This window comes from Homalodisca vitripennis, chromosome 3, assembly GCF_021130785.1.
Source record: "Homalodisca vitripennis isolate AUS2020 chromosome 3, UT_GWSS_2.1, whole genome shotgun sequence".
NCBI lineage: Eukaryota > Metazoa > Arthropoda > Insecta > Hemiptera > Cicadellidae > Homalodisca > Homalodisca vitripennis.
Genome location: NC_060209.1, coordinates 129,747,399 through 129,771,594, shown reverse-complemented (window position 1 = coordinate 129,771,594; position 24,196 = coordinate 129,747,399). Strand labels below are relative to the sequence as shown.

The following is a 24,196-nucleotide window of genomic DNA, read 5'->3' as shown; positions in this document are numbered from 1 at the left end:
CTGGACAGAGCATCCTCACCGTAAGCCTCTTGAATCATTTGAATCGGAAAGAGTTTCCGTGGCCGTTTTCTTGAGTTTGACACAAAATTTAATGCTAAAACGTTGCTCGATCGTACTCTCCATTTTCACTCCGACAGGGTAACTGAACATGCACTCCGCTCTCGCTCGATACTAACTCTCCAAGCGCTTGGAGGCAACTGCTGCAGCCTGGTTCCCTTTCACTAGACCCCCCACCACCACTACAGCACCAGATACCGGTTAGCAGACGCTTTGACAGAGCGGGGCAGGCTCAGTCTGGTTACTTATTATACAGACCCTGTATCTAGTAATTTATGATAACCTAATCTAAACCTACTTATATCGTATAACATTGCATAGTGTAATATGTCCATTCCTAGCCTCATTACTTGCACGAAATATCCTTGGCTCTTACTGGTTACTAAGTAACCCAAAAATCGTTGTGAGAAGACCAAATCATTCAGCCCAGCTGGTACTGAAACAATAGTATCCTGGTAATAAGCTACCACAATTTTACCCAGCAGGGATCACTTCTGGCTGGTTTATACCTTCCAGCTGAACCTACCATTGGGCACAGCAAAAAACCAATATGTCACTTAAATCTGGGCAACCTTATGGATGTCCATGAGCAGCATATCACTAACCGCAGATGTCGAGATTCTGGGGTCCAAGGGCAATTCGATAGGTCTAGTCTACTGTGGGAGATGACTGTTGTAGTTAGTGGGGTTTGTTCCCTAACCTCAGGGGTTCTTGCTAGCCTCAAGAAGGGTGTGCCACCTCCCCCCCCCCTACTTTGACTGGAGAGGCTAATTCTTACTCATGGATCTCAATAGGAGGCAGTCCCTACCCCCTAACCTTACCAATCCTGAACATCCAGTCACTGCAGCACTAAGGTTCTCTTATAGGACTAAGTGAAATTGATAAGTTTCTTGTCCTAAGAGAAAAAAAGGTTACCACTGAACTACCTGTTGCTGACAATAATTACTGCAGATCTGTCATAGTGGCAAGCTAAGTGGTAAGGCACATGGGTACTTTGGGATTATACCGACCACACCCAGACATGAATCGTTATTTGACATTTTGATTCTACTGATTACTAGATTAGCGTAGAACAATATTTCGTCAATATAAAACAGGAATTGTCTTATCGCAAACCCCTCCCCATCCTCAGACAGAGGTCAAAGTCTAGTGGTCCAATAGATAACGTGACTGCAGAGTCTCGCCGCCCGTTCAGCTGGTGCGCCGCATTGTTGTACTTTCGTGCCACAGTGTCTGTCGAGTACATCGCTTTGTTGTACTTCCGTGTTTTACTGTATGTGTAATAGATTAGTGATGGGTGACACTGAGAATTTGGGATTTACCCAGGAGCAAAGAGGGGGCCATTCGTTTTTTACAAGATCATGACTTGTTGCTTAAAATATGCCTGAATGGACATGACATGACACTGTATTAATAATCGTTGTAAGTTTGTAATTTTGTAATTAAAGAGTAGTTGTTTTTTCGTTCTATAATGTTTGTTTCTATAAATTTATATTTTTGTGTTCCTCATACTGGTGTGGTCGGTACGATCCCAAAGTACCAGCACATGTTTTATTTGTGTCAGATACATTTATCCTTCAAAATAGTAAAAAGTAAATAAATGTAATACCATTTTGTTTGTTATATTTTATAAATAAACATATCCTAGATTGTTTTTATTCACCAGAACATTATTACTTTTGTACTGTAATTCGAAATACAACATAATTTAGTTTAAGAAGTTGTAGCGACGTTTCTTTACTCATGAATAGCGATGATTCGATATTATCTAGTGTTGGACGCTTATAACTGCAGCTAAGACAACCTTTAGGCAATATTAATTTACGTAAAACCTTTAAGCAGCTAGTTAACCCTTTGACTAGCAATCGCAAAATGAATTCGGGAGCGCCCTATGGTGCTTAACAATTTTCTAATAACGTTTTGTGATGAATAATCTCTAGCCTGAATATGAAAGCGATCTAGCTGAATAAATCAGAAACACTTTAAAGTAGTTTTCATCGTTCCCACAAGATTGAAGCTGCTCTTTTAATTATTTCTTTCAGACCCAATTCAGGCCATATGATAGTATTCAATTAATCATTCCAAGTAATAAGCTGATTGTGAAGGGCCCAGCTTGTAACTTCACTTTTACGTTAACATTTTGTTGTGTTTACCGTGAGTAAATAAACGTAGGTGTTTGAGTAATTACTGATTACATGAAATGAAACAAGAAAGACTAACAGACAAACTTTTGGCTAAGATGCTCCCCTGAGACTTACTGCTCAGCATTTTCTTACTACCATCCCTGCTACCGATAACTACAAGACGAGGAAAGCATGCCACGTGTGCAGATAGCAGCAGGACCAGTACATGACACAAATGTGCAGTGATTGCGACGTTTTGCTTTGTGTGTCCGACTGTTTACGCAAATTTCATATCATTAAAGAATTCTGAAGAGACTAGTGTACTGTTACTAACTTGTACCTATACTAACCTGTACCTTAGTATGTTTATGAGAAAATACTGAATATTGTATTCTCTTTTTTTTTGTAAATAGGCTATAATAAATTTTGTGAACAATTAAACTAATTTATGTATAAATACTAAACAAAACACAAAAACACATCTACTGCAGTAAACACTAAATAGGCTACCACTATAAAAAAAACTACCAGTCAAAGGATTAAATATCATAGTATTATTTAACTTGAACGCCTTTCTTTCGGGCATAAAACATAGCAGTCTAAGACTATCCCATCCATTACAAAAGAATGGTTGATCCCTGCTACTGATTGATCAGCTGTGCTTGTGCAGTATGGTATCAAGTTTAAAAGAACGAATATTAAGCCTAATTTCGTGAATATGAATATATAGGCTACATAAGATAGCTACATATATAATTTTATATTTTAAACAAAGATAGGCTATTGGTAGATTTTAACTGATGAAGATTGTCATTTTGTACAGTGTAACATATGTTTTTAAAACGAAGTGGTGACACTTTATTCTTAATTAAGATACTGTGGAACTGAGAGAGATTAGGCTGGCTAATGAAAAATGTATCCAGGTTCTAGACACTAGGAACCCTCTACTAAAGAGAAGACAAAGTTAACCTATAAATTATTGTTTTTGGAATTGGAAAGGCAAATATATAATAAGGATTACAGAGTTATATATCACACAATTGGACATAATCATAAAGACAAGTTTCTTCAGTCCAGGGTTCATTATCACAATAGTCTAGCCGGCATTGACATCGGACCACTTATGGATGAGTTTGTTTTGAAAACCAACTTGTATAAAACAACATAAACAAACAATGATAGTTGAAATTATGATCGAAATGTTTAGGGAACTAAATTACTTAGTTAACATTATGTAAACAATCACTTACTTGAGCGAAATCTTGTTCCAAATCGTCGGCGTACAAATCAATATCAACGCCGTCCGCCATTTTCTGCAAATAGAACTTCCTCCTCGACTTCTCTACGTTGGCGTCTAATAGCGTCCAATTTGACCTCTAGAAACAGGTTTACCAGCTTATTGAAACTTGCTAGTAAAAACCAAGTTTTATTTCCTCGAACATGTACATATACATGTAATATATTACTTATCAATAAATTAATTTATCAAGAATGTTTGAAGAGTATATCAAACTTATTCCAATTAAAATAACTGTGACAAGTATATAAAATATAAAAATGAGACATAGACAACTTCTCAGAGTAATACTATACACTACACTGATATTGCAGGCCTATAACGTTTGTTTTGATTTAAACACACATGGATTATTCTGTTCAACCCATTGTGTTATGACTGTACCATAGCTATCATTCATTTACTACAACGAATGTATTTACTTTAACATTTCCTTTTTTTCAAGATGAGAATATTACCTATAAATTTTACCGGTACTCCCATTGGCCATTTTCATCCCATCAGTAGTAGAGCTCTCGAAACAATTCTAATAAAACCCCAGATGCCATAACAATTCAGAAAAATGAGGTTTGACTAAAAATAGTTATAAATGCGGTAGTGAGACACATTTGTCGTTTTGCTTTTCACTTCCATGTTTCATAAAATCGCAATAGATTTTAATTTTTAGACGTATAAGTAAGTGATGAGAAATAACCGGGTGGGTCTCATACTATAGGTTAACTCTATTCCTTAGACCTACATGAAAAAAGTTTCTGGAAAAATAAAACAAAATGTGAACGAAAGTGTGATCAGCTAAACATGTGAATGACAATGCTCTTTTCACACATCTATTCTAACCATGTTAGGTAACTTCTAAATCTCTCACAAAAGTAGTTTTCTTTGCACAGAGAATTAAAAAAAAGGGAATAGAGGTGACATGTTTTATGTAACTACATGAAGTAGTAGTGAGTACTGTACGTTATTAAATATGAATTACAAGAATATATTTAACATCATGGTGGTAAGTGCATCTCTAAAAACTCTAGTTAAAAAATAAAAAAATGTTTAGTTTACTTTGTTGATAAAATTCGGTTAAAATTGTTATAAATTCCGTTATGATCTCTCTCGTTTTTGTGAAATTCAATATTAAACTCTGAAGTCTCCATACCTATTTAGATAGGCTATCTATTTATATCTATTTCGTTGTTATATATCTTCTATACATAACGATATATTTTAAATATATGAAATTATAGTTCTTTAAAATTATATCTTGTGTAAGAAGCATTTGTTTTTATTTTTACCGGTAGCGTTTATGATTAAGATGTCACAAATTAGAGTTGGTTAAATGGTTAAAAGCTTTGCAAAAAAGTTTCAATTTAAAAGTACAATGTTATGTTGAAAATATTACAATAGAATCCATAGAGGGCCAAAGGATGCGTGACGTACATAATTCCGATTTAGTAGTACTCTCTGGTAGTGTCTAAAATATGAAATCATATGTCTTTTATTCTAATAAAAGAATATAAGACATAAGACATAATAAGACATTCTTCTAAGAGAGAATTTATGTGTCGTATTTAACAGTATTTTAAATTATTTTTATGTTACATTACATGCGTAGCTGTTACTTATGTCAATCATTGGCTATTGCGTATATCTATTACTGTATTTAGCAGTGAAATAATAATGTAGTAAATATTTCAATTTTCGAGCATATAACATAAATACAAACACGTTAAAAATAACTAAAGGATGTGTAAACTAACCTCGTGTTTATCTCTATCAGTTTTGGAAGGCATGTTTGTATTGAAGAACCGAAAGATTATAATAAAAGCGTAGAGTAAAAATCAGCAACTTTCGCACGAAACAATAGCATTTACACACAATAATAAAGAATAAAACTGTTGTGATTCCATTGTCAAACTGCTCCCATCTGATCAAAAGAGAAAACTATGCCACCTGTTCAAAAATTAAAATCGTTCTGAATTATTGGTTTCTACTGTAGTTTAAAAATATATATACTTATACTCCTTGATTATTGGAGCTATCATTCGTTAATTATAAAATGTATATAGTGTAAAATCGTCACTAATTACTTTAGTAGATCATAAAATATAAATAAAGTGTCGTGTTTTTATATTCTTAAGACGTGTATCAAGTATAATTAAGTATAAAATAGTCAAGTAACAATGCTTACGTAAATACAGGCTATTAACTTTGTTCTACAGTTATTGCGTCTGATCAGCGTTTTGGGTCTTCCTAGTTCAATAAATCTAATCTATATTTTACTTGAAAGTTCATTATAGACAATAGGTGATTTGAAGTATTTGGTTGTTGCGTTTTTATAGGCCAAATTGGGGTTATGCGACCTGATAATATTAAACAACTGGTTTCGTATTACTATCCAACTAAATTCAATAAAATGATAGACACATAATTGAATATAAACTTGTGCGTGTATTCAGGGACAAATTTGGAACACATTCTTAGCAATAATTATGGCAATGACAACTGATCAGGTATTGTATACAAAGACACATTTTATGAAACTTGGACCTTAAAGGTTTTCTGTGACTTACTCAGAATGAATCAATTTAATATCACGGCCTGGATATGGGCCAGTTTTTCCTATAAATGTGCATATCTAAGAATACACGTATACTTCTTATTTAGTAGGGGCTGGTAACTATATAAATGAAGGAATGGATATCGAACGTATAATTGGAGGCAACGTAAATAACGCACATCGATGCTAGAAATATAGATGACGAGGGCTTTCCAGGTCTTTCTCAAATGTTATCTTTTCCTTATTGTATCAATTATAGGTGAAATTAGTAATGGTTTATAGATGCCTTTGTTGACGAGTTTATGTTTAAAAGCGAGGGAAAAGATTACTGCTACTTCTCCTTCTTCTATGGGACGGCCTATTATTGCCATGTACTTAAGCCTCAAGGGCCTTTTGCGCACCCCGGAAACACACCATGAGGCCTACAAGTCTATGATTTCATCAGTTTCACAAACCGCCGAAAACAACCTATCAGTTCCTCCTGGGGAAATTCACCACCCTTGTCCAAACTACCAAAGATGGCATACCGCTCCATTGCTATTGCAGGACACTCAAAGAGCAAGTGTTCGGCAGTTTCATCCTGCTCATCACACATTCTACTGGGCGGATCCTCCTGAAGAATGCCAACTCTGTGAAGATGCTTCCTCAGGTGACCATGTCCCGTGATCAGAACCCGAGAAGACATTGATGACATGATGAGAAGACATCATCTACTTAGTGAGAGAAGGCCAGACGCCACTCTGGAGGAAGGTATTACCGACTGTATTACCATTCTGCTCATTCTCATATCCGGATGCAACCTCCACCTTCTCTCATGTTCAGCTCGAACCCATTTTGAGACAGCCCCAAAGGATTCACACCTTGGAATACCACAGAACGGTTGAGGGCCTGTGAAATACCCTGAGCCCCATTTGGCCAGGGCATCACCTTTTTCATTCCCAGGGATCCCCTCGTGTCAAGGAACCCAACAAACAGTCATATTGGTGTTTCTGGCATGGGAAGAAACGACTTGATAGCAATCTCAGACAAATTTGGATTTAAACACACGAGTCCAGCGCCGTCAGTGCTAGCTGACTATCCGTGAAAATAATGATCGTCTAACTCCTATAACGCAGACGAAAATTCTCACGAGCACATTCCATAATGGCTGCGGCCTCTGCCTGAAAAACTGTAGGATAAGGACCCACACGGACCACCAGCTCCCTGCATGGTCTCACCACCACAATTACAGCGCCTGTGCCGATTTTTGTTTTAAAGTCGTCTGTGAACCATTCAAGTTCCAGTGGTGGAAGAGGTTTGCTTCCCTCAGACCAGTCCCTAGGAGGTATTGCAAACCTAAAGGGCTTCTTAAAGGAAACTTTGTGTGGCATCTGATCAGAGATCATGTGCAGAGCATCCCCTTGAATCAGGATGCTAATTCTACAGTGCCCACCGCTGCAGCCCGGCCTTCAACTCAATGGAAGAACCTCTGAGTAGAAATGGACCAATATCCTCCAACTGACGCCTCCTACACCACAGCAGCCTTGGTGGGGCTGACAGTAAGACCCACCCCATCACACCATTTTCCCACCATGTTTAGAGCAACATTGGTCAGTTCCGCGACTGTTATGTTGAATTTGCCACTCACAAGAATCACAATATCATCTGCGTACCCCTGTGCAAAGACACCACTACTGTTCAAAGACATTAGCAGGTCGTCCAAAACTAGGTTGCACAGGAAAGGAGAAAGGACGCCGCTCTGTGGACAGCCCCTCGCAGTCCTTGCACTGACATTTTGCTCCCATAAGGGTGGTAACAACCACCCTGTCTGTGAGTGAGGCCCTTGTCCAGTCACATATTTGACTATCAATACCATGTCTGGAGACCGCATTGATAATTGCTTGTATTGTCAAAGGCTCCTTCGATTTCCAAACAGACACCTATGGCTAACTCTTTTGCTGCCAGTGTTTTCTCAGTCCTGCATATCAATTGATGCAGGGCCGAGTCGCATGATCTTCCTGGAGTGAAGGCATGCTGATTTGGAAGTAGAGGTCGCTTCAAAAGAGATACCTCCCAAACAAATCTAGCAACCATCTTCTCCATGGTTTTGAGAAGAAAGGAGGACAGACATATCGGTCAGAAAGACAGGTCGATCTAAGCTACCCCTCCCCTTACTGCTACTAGGGTTTGATTCTTTAACACATTATTCAGATTTTTAATGCGAATACCCTTCAGAGTTTTGTGTATAATATTCATGTCATCATGAATGTTTTGAATACTACTCATTATTTGGTATTTGTGAGGCAATAACTTAGAACCTAGCTGTGACGTGTTATGTGGTGGATGTCGCATAGGAAGTGTGAGTGAATATTTCCTTTTCTGCGCCACCCGATGGCTTTAGAAGTCCTTCCCCAGCGTAGCCAACTCCAAGATGTTCCGCTCACATGTCATATAAATCATAATCTAACGTCACATAAATTATAGGGTACCATGTTCAAACATCGTCACCCTTCTACCGGTTGCTCATACGGGTAGGAGAGTTCCACGTTGTTGGGACATAGGTTTCTTATTTCAACTAGGTACGATTTTTAATAACCGTTTTCTGAAGAATGACGTGGAATACTGAAGTCATCACGATTTCTTTACAATTTAGACTTCACATTGGAGAAATAAATGACTTTCCTTTCCATACAGATTAAGATGTGGTAGCGGAAGACACAATGCCCCACAGTATTCCTGTGAAATTAATTTTGAGGCAATGGGAGTAGATACCGTACTCTCAAAAACTGATATACAAAAGATGTAAGTAGCAATTTAACCGAACAAAATCTTGTTCCAAATTGTCATCTTACATCACTCGTGCTCTCCATAATATCCTGCAAGTTGAACTTTCTTCCCAACTTTTCTACATTGGCATAAAATGACGTACAACTTTACGTCTAATCAAAATATCTGAACGATGGTTAGTTGGTGGGGTGTTATTTTGAGAGCTGCACATAAAGATAGTAATTATAATATTGAAAAGTAGTTGATCATTTCTTTGGTATCGTTCATGGAAGTCTCTTGTTTGTGGATCTTCAGACAACTGAAAATAAGATGAAGCACACAGGGTCCTCTAGAGGCTTACTTTTTACATAATGTTAAAGTCTTTTCCCTCTTATACTGGCAAAGTTAAGAAGACCAAGGTAGTTAAATTCGACAAATTCGCCTCATTGGACGCTGTGCATTTATTCCCAACATATCTGTATCTGCACAAAGATACTATCTCGGTGTGAGAACCTCGAAAGCAGAACCTCATATTGTGACCAAATGATGAATGCTCAATTGAAACTACAGCTATATTGGAACATTTTCACTCCAAGTTGTGCAAGTTCAGTCAAGGTTAATCACTTAGTTAAATCTTCAAATATTAATTTATTGGTCATATATTTAATTCAAGTGAACATAAATTTATCAAACAGATAAATGGCGATGGAGGCGTCGAGATGTTTAACATTTTTAATTTCAATATACAGGTAGTAGAGATGGGGTTTCACGCCAAATATCAATCTTCTAAGTTAATTCGTTATAATGTTATCACGCATGGAGGGGAACACACACAAAGGCAGAAATCTGATTTCCTTATCAGTTGGTATGGGAGTCTCCATTAAACGCTCAACCAATGAAACGTCACGTCGTATTGGCTAATTTTATATATATATAATATATATATATATATATATATATATATATATATATATATATATATATATATATATATGTTTATAAAAGAGTATGGGTATAGGACACAAAGTTTCCTATTAATTTATTGTGACGTTTCTTTGTATATATTCTGTACACAAGTAGACACAAACCGAGTTTAATTGTGTCTGAAAATCCATACAAATAAATCAAATTGAATTATCAAGTAACACAAATCAGTATAATGATTTTCAGTCTCTTTGTTTTAAAAGCACTACGCTAGGCATACGCAAACATGTACTTAAAAAATTGTAAGTGTGTGTAGCACTGTTATACAGTTCTGAATATGTTACTATTTTCAAGAGTATAGGTCTTCAAAAAGTTAGTTCAAAATCAATAAAATTTGCACTTAATATACAGACAAATATAAGTTAATAGAAACTTTTAAACTTTTATACATGAGAAAATGTTACGTTCATTCCATTTTCCATTGGAAACCCTGGTCAACAAGACACAGTAAAAAAAATAAACTGTTTCTTGTAAACTTTATCAGGGAGAACGGTGATAGGTAGCAATGCCTTTAATAATGGGAATAATTTTCATTTTATTCATCACCATGACAATATCCTTCAATATAAAGAACTCCTGCAAAGATATTTGGGATGAATGGATGACACGAAGAATTTATAATAAATAATTAGTGGTCTATTGTTTTGTAGAGGTACAATGTTAGAGAAACATGTTGCTAAGGTTGTCAAAGCCGTATAATACTCGTACTTATCATCTCGAGGAAATGGTTTTCATGGGAAATATGAACATTTAAATCAATAAATAATGGAAATTTTCTTGTCTGTGCAAAACATTTGTGAAAAGGTTCGGTCTGTGCATGGGTGACCTTGTAACACGTCATGCAAAAAGGTGCACGTATGTTGTTATTGTTGAGCTATAGGGCCAGCAATACAAGAATCAAACCTACAAAAAGTTCTATTCAACCATGAAAATTTTCATTGTTGGTTGAATGAAAAAACTGTTAAGAGTTTATTTTACAAGTAACAGATAATAGATAAACTAAAATTGTGGCCGATTTTAAATAGTAAACTACCTTTTAGGCCAGTTATCCTAAACAAAATAGCGCCAAAGTCACAAAATATCGCTTTTTTGTTTTCTAGTATGTTAGCATACACACTAGTCATGTAAAACCAAGTGTCGGCTTCGAAAGACTTCCTATGGAATAACTTATGCTTACTTTTTCTGAAGTAGATACAATATTATAAAATTAGAGTGAGACCAGTTATAAGTTTTTAGATGAAAAAGGTACATTCAGATGACATTTAAGTTATCTCTTGGGTAGAATGTTTGTCATTAAAAATTAAGTTGTGCTGCTGTAACAAATATTTGATCCCATTTTGGGCACCTGTATTTATATTTACTATTTATTAAAAAGTAATAATATAAATAATTATAGTCTTTAAAAATCTTGATCTTTTGGAGGGTCTATGTTTGGTATGGTCCCATAGTTTTACACGGATTTTCAATTTTGCCATCTGATTACACAATTTCGACTGTGAGAACATTTTGGCATTAACCCCTCAGAACATATCAGCTCTGCTTTCTGGCCTGTGCAGTTTCTTCTATTTTCACACTTTGTGACAATTGCACAACAGAATTGTTAGGAGGGTTTGTGGGTCTTTTTTGGAACACCAGCCTCTTCAGCTGGGTGTGGACTTTGATATTGGCAGCAAAACATAGATATTTTAATATACAAAAATTTGCTTTCTTTGTGTCACCATTATATAAAGATATGTGTTATTACGGCTTTTCGTGCAATGCTGTGTATTTAATTTTTTATTTATTTTAATTAAATAGCAAGAGATGCTGCAGAGCTTATTATGTTATCTTTCTTTATAATAGTAATAATAGTTTTTTAGCCAAAGTTTAAATTATGTTAATCATTGTTCAACTCTAAGCAGTCAGGCATCAACACGTTCTAATATCTGTGTGTCTACACTAAATATTAGATCTTTGCGCAAAAAACTTGGTTTGTTAGATATTATCTTAAGGAATAAGCCTTCTGATGTGCTTTGTTTGAATGAGCATTGGCTGACAAAACAAGAAATTTCTCTGTATGTCCCAGAAAACTTTGTGTATGCAACCAGTTACTGTAGAACACCACCTCTTACTCATGGTGGGTCATCAATTTATGTTAAAAATGACTTGAAGTATGATATAATAGATTTATCCCAGTATTGCATTGATTTTATCTGTGAAGTCTCAGCAATTAAACTGGTACACTATGATCTTATCATTGTGTCAGTTTATAGAACTCCAAATTCAGATTTTGGGGTTTTTTTTTAAATAAGTTAGATGTTTTAATGTCATATATAGTATCTAAATCTTGCAAATATTTTGCTATAACAGGTGATTTTAATGTAAATATTTTAGAAACTCATAGGTTAGATGTTCAATGTTTTTTAGATGTTTTTAGATCCTTTAATTTATTTCCAACTAATTTTAAAGCAACTAGAGATTTGGCCTGTTTGGACAATGTATTCACAAATTTGGATGGTAGTAGTTTTGACTCCTCCTTACTTGAACAAGACCTAATATCAGACCATGCTGGCTTATGGGTAAAATTTTTCATTTTGCCAAAAACATTAAAAAATAGTCAATGTTTTAAGAAAACAACGGAAAATTGTACCAAACGATTAATATCCCCTGAAAAACTACATAATCTAAAAGAATGTCTAAGTAATCTTGACTGGGGCAGTGTGTGTAATAATTGTAATATAAATGTTATTGTTAAGTCATTTGTAAATATTTTAAGTGTTTATTTTAATATGTATTGTCCAAAAATATCTGTAAAATGTAAACCTAAGAGAATTAACAAGGGGAACTGGTTTACTCCTGAATTAAGTATGATGAGAAATCAACTTTTAACTTTGTATGACAAATGGAAGGATACTTCAAGTTTAGTAGATAAGGCACGTTTTAAGAATTTAAAAAAAAAATTACAGACAAGATATTACAAAGGCCAAAATTGCAGCCAATAGCAAGATGATTTCAAACTCAAAAAATCGTTGTAAAGCTGCATGGAAAGTTGCAAAAACTGAATGTAATCTGAATCCGATGTCACAGCCACCAATACCTATTAGCCCTGATATTTTAAATGATTTTTTTGTGAATGTGGCAGTAAATACAAATAATAACCTCTGCTCTGGTTTTTTAGCAAACTCCCCTCAGCCACAACCAACTAGCAGTTTTCAATGGAAACTGATTGATGAAACTTTTGTTAAATCTGTTGTAAATAAAATGAGTAATTCCCGTTGTGAGGATGTGTATGGCCTTTCAAATTATGTTTAAAAAAATATTATTGATGTAATTGTAGTACCACTTACCTATGTAATTAATTTAATTTTATCTCAAGGAGTTTACCCAAATTGTCTTAAAGTATCTAAAATTACACCTATTCATAAGAAAGGAGATGTAAAAAATCCAGACAATTATCGTCCCATTACAATTGTACCCATTATAAGTAAAATTATTGAGTCATGTCTTGTAGCTCAACTCTATGAATATTTTGTAAATAATAATTTGCTATACACCTATCAATTTGGGTTTAGACCTAACCATTCAACTAGTGATGCAGTAGAAGCAATAGTAAACTTTGTTCTCAATGGTTTTGAAAATAAACTGGTAGTAGGAGCAAGTATGATTGATTTAAGTAAGGCGTTTGATACGGTTTCACATGGCTTATTGTCAAAAAAGCTAAAATATTATGGAATTTTGGACAAAGAGCTGCAATTGTTGAGTAGTTACTTTACAGATAGAAAACAAATAGTTTGTATACAAGACAAAGATTCTCAATTTTTAAATGTTTCAGCAGGGGTACCACAAGGTTCAGTACTGGGACCCTTTCTTTTTTTAATTTTTGTTAATGATTTTAGTTATAATGTTTCATCTTTTTCTGTTCTATATGCAGATGATACAACCATTACTAACTCTGGTTTGGATATTTTAGATGTGAAAATTCAACTTAAACATTCATTAAAACAAGCAAAACAATGGTTTCTTGCTAATGATCTGTTAATAAATGATACTAAGACTGAACAAATAATATTTACTTTAAAGAACCATTTATCGGATGTAGACTATGACTTGTTCAAACCTGTAAAATTGCTTGGTATTCATTTAGACAGCAAACTCTGTTGGGACGAACATGTTAATCATCTCTGTAAAAAACTGTCCAGAGTTACTTATCTTTTAAGAAAGTTGAAGGATTGCGTGAATCTGGATGTTCTTGTCATGATATACTTTGGCCTTTTTCATGCACATCTGAGCTATGGTATACGTCTTTGGGGTGGTTCTAGTTCAGCAAAAAGAGCCTTTATTTGGCAGAAGAAGGCTCTTAGAATAATAAACGGACTAGCCATGTCGGCTTCATGTAGAAACACTTTTCAACAACTTAATATTATGACTCTTGCATGTATCTACATTAGCTGTAACCTGATTTATGTTAAGAAAAACGTTAGTAATTTTAATCAAGCAAATTCAATACATGATTACAATACTAGACAAAAGAAAGATCTTGTTAAACCTAATGTTAGGCTTAATAAGTGTTTAGATAGTTTTAAGTATCAACAAATCTTGTTATACAATAAACTGCCGATGTCCATCAGGTCACTTCCTTGTAATAAATTTAGTTGTACTATTGCTAAGTGGCTTAAGAAGAAAGCATTTTATACTGCAGAAGAGTATATGAACTGTGATATGTTGGACTTGACACCTTAATTTTGTTTATAACTTCTTGACGATGCCTATTGTGACTTGTTTACTTAATGGAAAATAAAGTTCTTGATTCTTTAGAACTAATGTGGGCATTCTTTTAGTTTTGTATAAAAAAGAAATACTGGACTCATGTTGGCCATATACTAGTAACTGGCCAGCATTATTTCCTAATTTTATAAGTGTATATGTAAAATGATGGAAAATAAGTCATTTATCATATTTTGTAATGTTGCAGATTATCATCGCCTGTCCTTCCTTAAAGAGCCACAAGACAACTATTTCCAGCACTCACTTACTGTGAGTGATATCATACTAAAGGGCTATAGTAGGACGTCTATTAAGTGTACAAGAGTAGAGTTTGTGTCACAACCATTGAATGCGAGTAAGACCAATTCAAATCCAGAGGCAAGTTTCAGATTAACGCAATTAATCGATCTGGATGAAAACTACAGACAACCCATTCGCTTTTACCATTTTTCTGGAAAACAGCTTTTTCACAGTGAAGCTCAATCCATTTAGAAGAACCAATAGCAATATCGAACTGTGATAAACATTTTATATGAACACTTTTTGTCAAGTCCTTTCCCTACAATAATGCAGTCTGTGATCTTTGGAACTTACCTTTTGAACTCCCTGGTTTTCTACTCCGGAAAATAAGATGTCAATTAGACACAGTAGTTTGTTGTCTATGGACACAAGTTTTCCTGGGACAACTTGTTCAGTGTGGATTATGCTAACATTACTTCACTACGTGAAGGTACTGCGTACTGAAGTAAGAGCTCCACAGTTTTTTTGTTGCTTACAGTTCCATCCAGGGGCACACCGACGGAGCTAAAAGTTACATTTATATGTGAACTTTAAAATTAATCATAATCATGATTATAAAACATTAACTTTTATTTGTGAACTATAACGTATGTAATTTGTGAACTGATATTATAAGGTATGTAAGTGTAATTATAGATTTATTTACGTTGCAATTTGTATACTTATAACAAAAGAAAAACCCATATGTACGTGATAGTGTAGTTCAGTGCTGTCATAACGTTAGTGCAGCTTCAAACGAGTAACTTTGCTGTTTGAGTGGTAGTAATGAGAACAGGTGTTTTGGAAGGGAAGGTTTCGCACGTGCGCTTTAGTAGAAAGAATTGTTTGCGCTATTATTGTTTCAGTCTGGTCCGAGGCCATCATCTCTTACACCTTCCAGGCCACGCTACCACTACCACTATCACAGTAAGGGATGATTTGCCTTACTCTGAACAGTTCTGTACTGTATTATTTTGCTGTCAATAGTTGTCATTTAATAATTTTCCTTTCACCATTATTTAAAATGAGTTTAAAAAAGAAACAAAAACTTCACCAGTCTGGTTCAATCTTGTCCTTTAAACACTTTTTAAAACTAAACAAAAGACGAATTACAAACTTAATTAAGTAGCAGTAAAGGTGAAATTGTATTAATTGCCAATGTGGATAAGGGCAATAAAAATGCAGAGCGTTAGAATATGTAGATATGACTAGACTTGTATTACCAGTCAGAAACACAGCCATTGCAATCATACCTGACACCAGAACTAAATTCATCCAGTCATCTTCCTCATGACATTGGCAATTTTATTGGAGTAGGGGTGAACAGTGGAAACTGAAAATAATATGTTGAAAATTGAAACAATTTGTACAATTGTTCCAATCATATTTAAATGGTGGACCAAAAAATAATAAGATAAACATATTCCTTTTTACTGTTTTATTAAAGTTTAATTGAAGTGTGTTTTTTACTATCCCAAAACCCTACAAAGCTCGTAATATGGATATGCTAATCTGCAACAATATTTGATTGCTTTGAATATATTCTAGCACAGCATTTTTACAATAATCATTTGACTAAATAAAATGACATGTGCTTTTGTTACTATTTGTCAATAATGTGCAATAGTAAATAATCAGGCTTTAAAGAAATGTAATAAAAGTTGGAAGCACTTACACAAACAATATTAGTCACATATAAATGATTTAGGTGAAAAGGATGTTTAAAAATGAAGTACTATTTCATAAACTTTTTTCAAGTTACAGCCACATTAACTTTAATAAAATTATATAACTTTTAGAGTTAATGTGTAAGGAGTAAAATATTTAAAGGAAATTCATTGCAAAATTAAGTATTTCCAAGGTTTATTATTTTATTTGGATTGTAGAATCATAGAAAATAAGGAATATTTTCTAACTTAAAACTGGTTTTGAAGACAGTCTTCTTGAGTACAAAAGATGCAATAGAAAATGTTAGGATATATTGAAATTTAGGGTTACACCGTATATATTTTATAATTAAAATATATAAAATGGACTAGTAGTAATAAAATGATTTCTTCTAAATTCATACAGGTTAATATTCCCCCTTGGATTAAAGATATTTTTAAATTATGAGTCGCATGGTTGGTAATTATTCATCTTAAAATTATTATTTTTCAATAATCTCCAACACCCATGTCTTTAAAAAATATTTACAATTAACTTAATACTTTTTATAATCATTCATGAGTCCACTCACGCTCATTAAACAATTGTTGACAATTGGTGCAACTGGCTATCTTCCAAGTTATAAGATATTTAGTGATCTAAAAGCTATAAAAGAATTGATCTTAAGAAATAAAAAATGTGTAGTTACTTCAGAAATTACATTCTTAGGTGCCATATAGATGTGCCAAGTTTCATTGTTTTATCTGAAACGGTAAATGACTATAGCGCCTTCCTAATACTTTTTGAACACCATTTAGAATAGTAATAGACTAATGCCGTGAGTTAATAAAAATATTAAAGCAGTAAGCAATAGTCTTGCTTTCAGGTTACTGATGAAGATAGAAGAAAAATTTTAACAGAGTGTGGATGCCTGATTATCAATTTGTTTTTCCAAATTCAGAATTTGGCAAAAGGAACCTAAAGTTCCAGCATAACTGGTTAAAATCAAGAGAATGGACAAGTTTTATGGCACACTTTGCAAGTATTGTGTTGTTTTTGCACCTAGTGGAGCTGGGAAACAAAGCTTGAAGCTTGGTAGGCTTGTGAGAGCTAAGTACTGTGATTGGTGACATGTTCAAGAGGATTTTATTTTTTAATTGAGAAAGTCACAAATACAATATTATCGCAATGTATGATTGTTTCTAATTACTAAAATTGTGACAAAAAACTGAGTCACCTTTGATTTAAATTTACAGCGTAAAGTGTAATATCTATAAAAGAAATAGGTCGTCATCATATAAAATACAATATTATTGTTCAACACAAGATCGTCACATGAACAACTTTCAGCTGATATATAGCCAAAAATCTGTGAAAAATGTCTGATTCTAGCAGCATCAAAAGTGCTGCTCTAACAATGGTTGAAATAACATGAATAACCGGTTAAACTAATCTGTTGGTAATTTAGATATTACACTTTCAGAACAATTTGTCACATAATCCTGAGATATTCCACTTTCAGAACGATTCAAAGTCATAGTCCTAATTAGTAAGGAAATACTCAACCATTGACAAGATGCCAGGATTTAATCTGATTAGACAGGTTAATTAATAGTGTGAGAGCCGAAATCCAATTTGCAATTTTCTTGAAATCTAATTAAGGATTTTTTATAATTTCAAATTACTGCCAACCACGCTAGTTTTATTGGAAGTGTTAACGTGGAAGGGTACAGAAAGGGTTAAAAATATGAAACAATTGTTTTGGAAAATTATATATTTTTTAGCTTGGTACATATAAATCCAACCGTTTGACACATAAATGATAGTTATATCACCGTAGACATATAAGAGACTAGAAATCACCACTATCAAGGTCTGTATATGATTAGATGACTGATTTAACATTTAATTACGTATCTTATGGTTGGTTTTTAATGTCAAGCTAGGAAAAATTTGATTTTAGACAAAAAATAATTGTTTTATATTTTTAACCTTTATGATATCTCCCATTTCGATCTCCACCAAAACTAGCGTGGCAGGAGATCAATGTCCTTCTTAGGGGACATTTCTCTGCCGATTTCAAGAAAAACCAGGTTTTGTGTGTGTGTGTACAATGCAAATTGGCCTTCGTATCTGGGACTATCGAGCTTTAAGTTCACCTTGCAGTTCTCAAGATTGTTAGTTCTTTTAGTTTTAACTGCTGTAACTTAAGTTAAGGATGAGATAGAAACTTGTGTTTTGTACCTGTTTTGTTTTTCTTTTGCCTCAACAGTTAATAGAAGGGTCTTGTGATACGCGTTATCTAACCCTGAATATTCTGTAAAAAGTTCGTCTATCTAGACATTGGATATATTATCAGGCCGATCTATTTCTTTTTCTTTTTAAAAGAACCGTAATAACGCTCATATGCATTATTGTGTTGTGTGTTTATTTTAAGAATCTCTCATTCCGAATATTTGATTCCTGATATCTGTGGTTCTTAATGATAATTGATTTTGGTTTTGTTTTAAGTGTAGTGAGTGCTTAAATATGACTTACGAGTTAATTGACTTTGTTAGGTCTGTGGAAAGTTATGAAACATCATCATTTATGATTAAAAAATATTATCTCTAGTATGGTCTTTATTTCCCTATTTTTTCCAAATAAGCCTTTTGGAGATTAAAAAAAACCCCTTCAGGACTCTGTTCCAAGAGATATTTTGATTTTATAATAATATGTTGATTTTGGTTCAAGATGAATACTTTTTTGAAAGTTGCTCTAAAATTGCTGTAGAAAAGTCTGCACTATGTATATATTTCTCCAAATAACCGTGAATTCAGAACAATCTCCATAAACCTAGATATGGTGGGTGATTTTATCTCTTTATTTCAGGATTCCAGGTTAAATTCTACTGAAGCTGTTGTAAAATTACCTGTTCAAAAAGACGGTTGTGGATATAAAGTTTTCTCCAATAGACATAACTTACCTCAAAGGTGCTAAGGTTCATTTCACTGGTCATGTTAGAGCTCTGTATGACCTCCTGTTGTAGGTTGTGTAGATTCAGTCTTGGAGCAGTGTGACAAGGTAAAGTTCACATTTAGAATTTTTAATATTACAGAGTGGGTCTCCGGTGATGCTATGCGACATTCACATTACGTTCCAGATATGCCCCCTTTCCTTTTTTGGAAATTGCATGATACCAGTTGAAGAGAATTCAGCTTTACTTTCGAATCTTTGTAACAGTTAATGTAGAGGAGCGGCTTAAAAGTTCTAATATTTATTTATTAGTAGCAATTAAACACGGCTTTGTACGCAATTTAATTTTGAAAAACACGAACACCATGAGTATATTCTTTTTAAATGGCCAAACAAACCTTAGTCACTGAAAGATATTCCAACCTTTTGAATAATTTAAGATTTAATTTTTAAGATGGAGTCCTGAAGTCGGTGAGTGAAACTGTTTTTACAAGTACCTCTGAAATTTCTAGATTTCTCTCCAATATTTCACGATATTTGATTAAATAACTCCAATGATTTCAGTAAAAATTGAATTGTGAAGAAATTTCAACTCTAAGGGGAGACTAAATTGAAGACCTTAGCTTTTTAGTTAACACAATTATGATGCAATAAATTATGGCACTGTACTTGATTAAAATTCTAATAAAACACACACGGACAGAGTAAAACTTCTACACGTAACATGATATTTGTAAAGGGTAATTGACTTTAATAGATGAATAACAAAAACATTTACTATCACTTGTTTAAATGTGTAAAAATTATTATACTCATTATTCTTGGCTTAGACAGGTAATTAAAAAAACCATTTACTCACTGTTGATTTAGCTAAAAGGGAGTTTTCAAGACCAGTAGGGTGTAGCTCAAGGGGATTTTCTAAATAGAAATAAGCTTATATGTTAACCAGGTATCCTAAGAATGTCCTAAGAATGTATTCAAGATTTCAGTACAATCAGTCCAGTAGTGTTTACATGACTTGTAAAACACACACACACACACACACACACACACACACACACACACACACACACACACACACACACACACACACACACACAGAGTTTTCATAAATGAGCTGCTGAAAATTAAATTAAATTTTCTATTGCATTAAATTAAATAAGATTTTTGTTTATGCAGATGGCACTACAGTGGTATGCTCTGCATACCATCAAAATAGGCTAGGCTATCTAATTTCAAATGATCTTGATAACATTTCGCAATGGTTGTCAAAAAACAAACTCCTAATAAATGTTAATAAATCAAAATATTTACTCTTTTTATAGAAATGTGTCTTGTGAATATTTACAAAAAAAGTGTTATTGTCATAATACCAATGTCTTTATGGTTGCAATTGTGATGAAATAGAATTAATAGATAATGTTAAATACTTAGGTCTAACTATTGATAGAGATCTAAAATGGAATGTCTTTATAAATACGTTAAGCACTCAACTAGGAAAAATTAATTATGCTATGTATGATATGAAAGGTATTTTGAAATCTTCTAAGACAGCTATACACCTCTAGGTTTGAAGGTACTCTGCAGTATGAAATAATCCACCATGGAGGTACCTACAAGTATATTTTAGACCAATAAAAAACTCACAAAGATTTGTTGTGAGAAATGTTGATCATTTAAAGAAATATGATAGAATTTTACATTCATTTAAGGAAACCAACATTTTAACCTTTAATCAACTGTATGTTTAACAAATTAATATATCTATTGGGTAGACTCAAGATGTATTAATAATTATCTACTTCTGGATAAAGTTTTGATTTGCATGTGATGGTATAATATAAATAAGTATTCTAGACTAAGTAGGATTAGGATTTGTATATAAAAATACTATTATCAAACAAAATCATTTAAGAGCGTTTAAATTAACTCATGAAATAAAACACAGATAGTTCTCAATTGGGCTTTATTACTGATCCATATCAGAGGGCACACAAAATAATCCACTTAGAAAAATAATTCTTATCCCTGTAGCGTGGCTAAAGAAGGATAAGCTAGCACTAGTTGGGCAATCTCTATACTAGGTACAGAACACTGTACATCTTTACAAATATAAACTGTATAAATAGTTCCTTTCATCATTAATGTAGTATCTCGCACAAGTAAAGATTAAGGTGATGTTGAAGTTGAAAATGTTTGCAGGACAACATTAATTTTACATTTCATGGACCAAGTTTCTCACACAGTATCTATTTTATTGTTAGCGTACAACAAACTAGACTATTATATAATAATACTGCAGCAGAAACAGATGCAGGGACTGCAATTAATTTAAAATAAAATTGTTTTATAAAAATATTTATTGATGTAATACAAGTACATACCTAGTGCAAAATAATATACGGAAAGAAAATTAGAATTAAACTTAAAATATAATTTTCTACTAATAATTTAAAATTGGATTTAATGATTACTTTGAAGTTGATGCAAAGAACACTTTAATAATGTCTATTGTAAAATATTCTCAACAAATTGTATAATTTCTCATTATTAGCCTTCATTAGGGGGAGGGGGTTAATTTAGAAGAAAGTGTACTTATCAAAGTAATCTCTGCAGCAAATCTTCAATAATAATTTTATTTTCATGTTCAAATAAACCGTCAAATTTCTTTATTTTGATATTGACAACATACGGCAAACCTTAATGGAATAAAGTAGAAGGTTGAAGCAGACACTGTAACACAAGTTGTAGAGGAAGAGGAGAGGAAACACAAATTGACTATATGAAGCGTTACTCGTCCCTACTCAGTTCCTCAGGAGATTCTTTCATGCCTGCAACATAACAGTCGAATTTCAGAGGCAGGAAATCACAATACTATAAACTATAACGTAAAGAAGACACTGCAATTCAAGTTGTAGAGGAAACACAAATTGGCTAAACAAGCGTTACTCGACCCTACTGGATCCCTCAGGAGATCCTGTCATGCCTGTAACACAAATCAACTTTCAAAGGGAGAAGAAACAAATAAAATAAACTAGAGGATAAATAAGACACTGCCACGTATGTTTTAGAAGAAGAGGAGAGGAAAAAATTGTACAGTTTTAAACATTTTGCCTCAGGATGCTTTCTCAAGCCTGCAACACAAAAAATTAAATTGGAGAGAAATAAATAGAGATTTTTGCAAGACACATAATGATGGTACTAGAACAGGTGTGCCATTATTAAATATAATTCAATATCTTCCATAAAGATTTACATGTGTGGTCCTTGTGGTCCACACTTTTTACATGATCCATAACAACATAATGTATTTAACGATTCAAATAAACTTTGCTTAAAGTAAATAAATAAACGTAAAATTTTGCCTCTTTTGTTATTATTAGTTGCTAAGTTCTGATTGTTCTTTTTGAATAAGTAGATCATGAGAATTCATTTCAAGAAAACAGAAAAACTTTATACATATTATCTTTTTACTCCGTTTGTATAGATCCTGACGATTCTTATTGTATAAATAAATATCAATACATATTTTAGCACATGAATAAGTTAGATAATAGATTTTGATTAGTAGAAATAAATCAAATTTATTTATTACATATTTGACATCAAGTAGTGTTATTTTATATTTTTTAAGTGTAACATAAATAAAAACAACACGTTGATAAACAAGATTAGTCATGGGTCAGTTACTACAATATGAAAGTAATAAGTATACAAACGTTTAAAATATTCCAGAAAATAATAATGCATTATTTAATAATACAAGTTAAAGTGATAATAGTAATAAAGTAATAAAAGTAAAAGGCTATAGTTTGATTTCAGGCATAGTCATCATATTTATATTCCAAAATAATTTAAGAATATTCATAGAAGTCATATATTCCATAAATGGTTCCATAATGTAAGTGTATATACAAATCTGTATTCGTATTGAATTCAAATTTATAAAAAGCAATATCCGTATTACAAATGTTTATTGCGAATATTAATTGGTGAAATTTTAAATTAATTTCAAAATAAAATCTTTGTTTTGAATAAATGAAGATAGATGTATTATCTGGTCTTAAAACTGAGGAAAGTTGATATTCAAATGTATTGAATAACTAAATAATATTTATATAAATTTGTTAAGGTAAAATATTATATAAAAAATACCAAAAAACATAGAGTACAGAAATTAATTACAATGGTGTGTTTTTATATAAATTTTAAACAAGCTTTGTTCACTGCTAAGACGTGGTCGGAAATTAAAGATTTTTTTATAATTTGTTGATCAAAGATTTAACTAAACTGTTCTTTAATAATTTTGAGCCACCAAATTGTCATATGGGTATCATTTATAATGTAAAACAACCCAATACAACGTAGTATAAAAGTATCAGACAAAAGGTAACGATGGTCATATGGACATACAGTTTTACGAACTGCCCCTTTACCTCTTGATTCTTAATCAATAGAATTCTTCCTTGGAGCAAAAAAAATCAAACTATGCACCAAGTTTCAAGTTTATAGAACTTTTCTATATTCTGTCAAAATTTATCACACATATGGTAAACAGACGGACGGCCTGAGAGAAATCTATGAAACAAATTTTGTCTGTAGTAGGCCTACCTTTTTATCAAGGGTTATCATACTGATGGGGAGACAGACAAACAGACTGCCTTTGAAACTTTCATCTTAACATCAATAAAATTCTTGCTTGGGCTAAGAGGGACCTATGTACTAAGTTTCAAGTCTCTAGTACCATTCTATCACAAGCTATTGTGTAAACAGCGTAAAATGATGGACAGCAACACGTTTTTATAAATGCCCAGTTAG

At 33.2% G+C, this 24,196-nt stretch overlaps 2 protein-coding genes across 6 annotated transcripts in view; both read right to left on the bottom strand.

Annotated features, from left to right (window-relative positions):
• The window catches only part of LOC124357503 (cleavage and polyadenylation specificity factor subunit 6), a 65,353-nt gene extending 61,797 nt beyond the window's left edge, over positions 1-3,556 (bottom strand). For all 3 annotated transcript variants that reach the window (XM_046809358.1, XM_046809359.1, XM_046809360.1), the window contains exon 1: positions 3,431-3,556. In XM_046809358.1, coding sequence (XP_046665314.1) covers positions 3,431-3,490 — 60 coding nt within the window. In that variant the 5' untranslated portion in view covers positions 3,491-3,556. The remainder of the gene's footprint in view (positions 1-3,430) is intronic.
• Positions 3,557-21,327: 17,771 nt separating this feature from the next.
• Positions 21,328-24,196, bottom strand: part of LOC124357501 (prothoracicostatic peptides-like) — a 235,031-nt gene continuing 232,162 nt past the window's right edge. For all 3 annotated transcript variants that reach the window (XM_046809355.1, XM_046809357.1, XM_046809356.1), the window contains one exon: positions 21,328-22,209. Coding sequence is in view for 1 of the 3 variants with exons in the window: in XM_046809357.1 (XP_046665313.1) it covers positions 22,169-22,209 (41 nt within the window). In the remaining 2 variants the exon portion in view is untranslated. The remainder of the gene's footprint in view (positions 22,210-24,196) is intronic.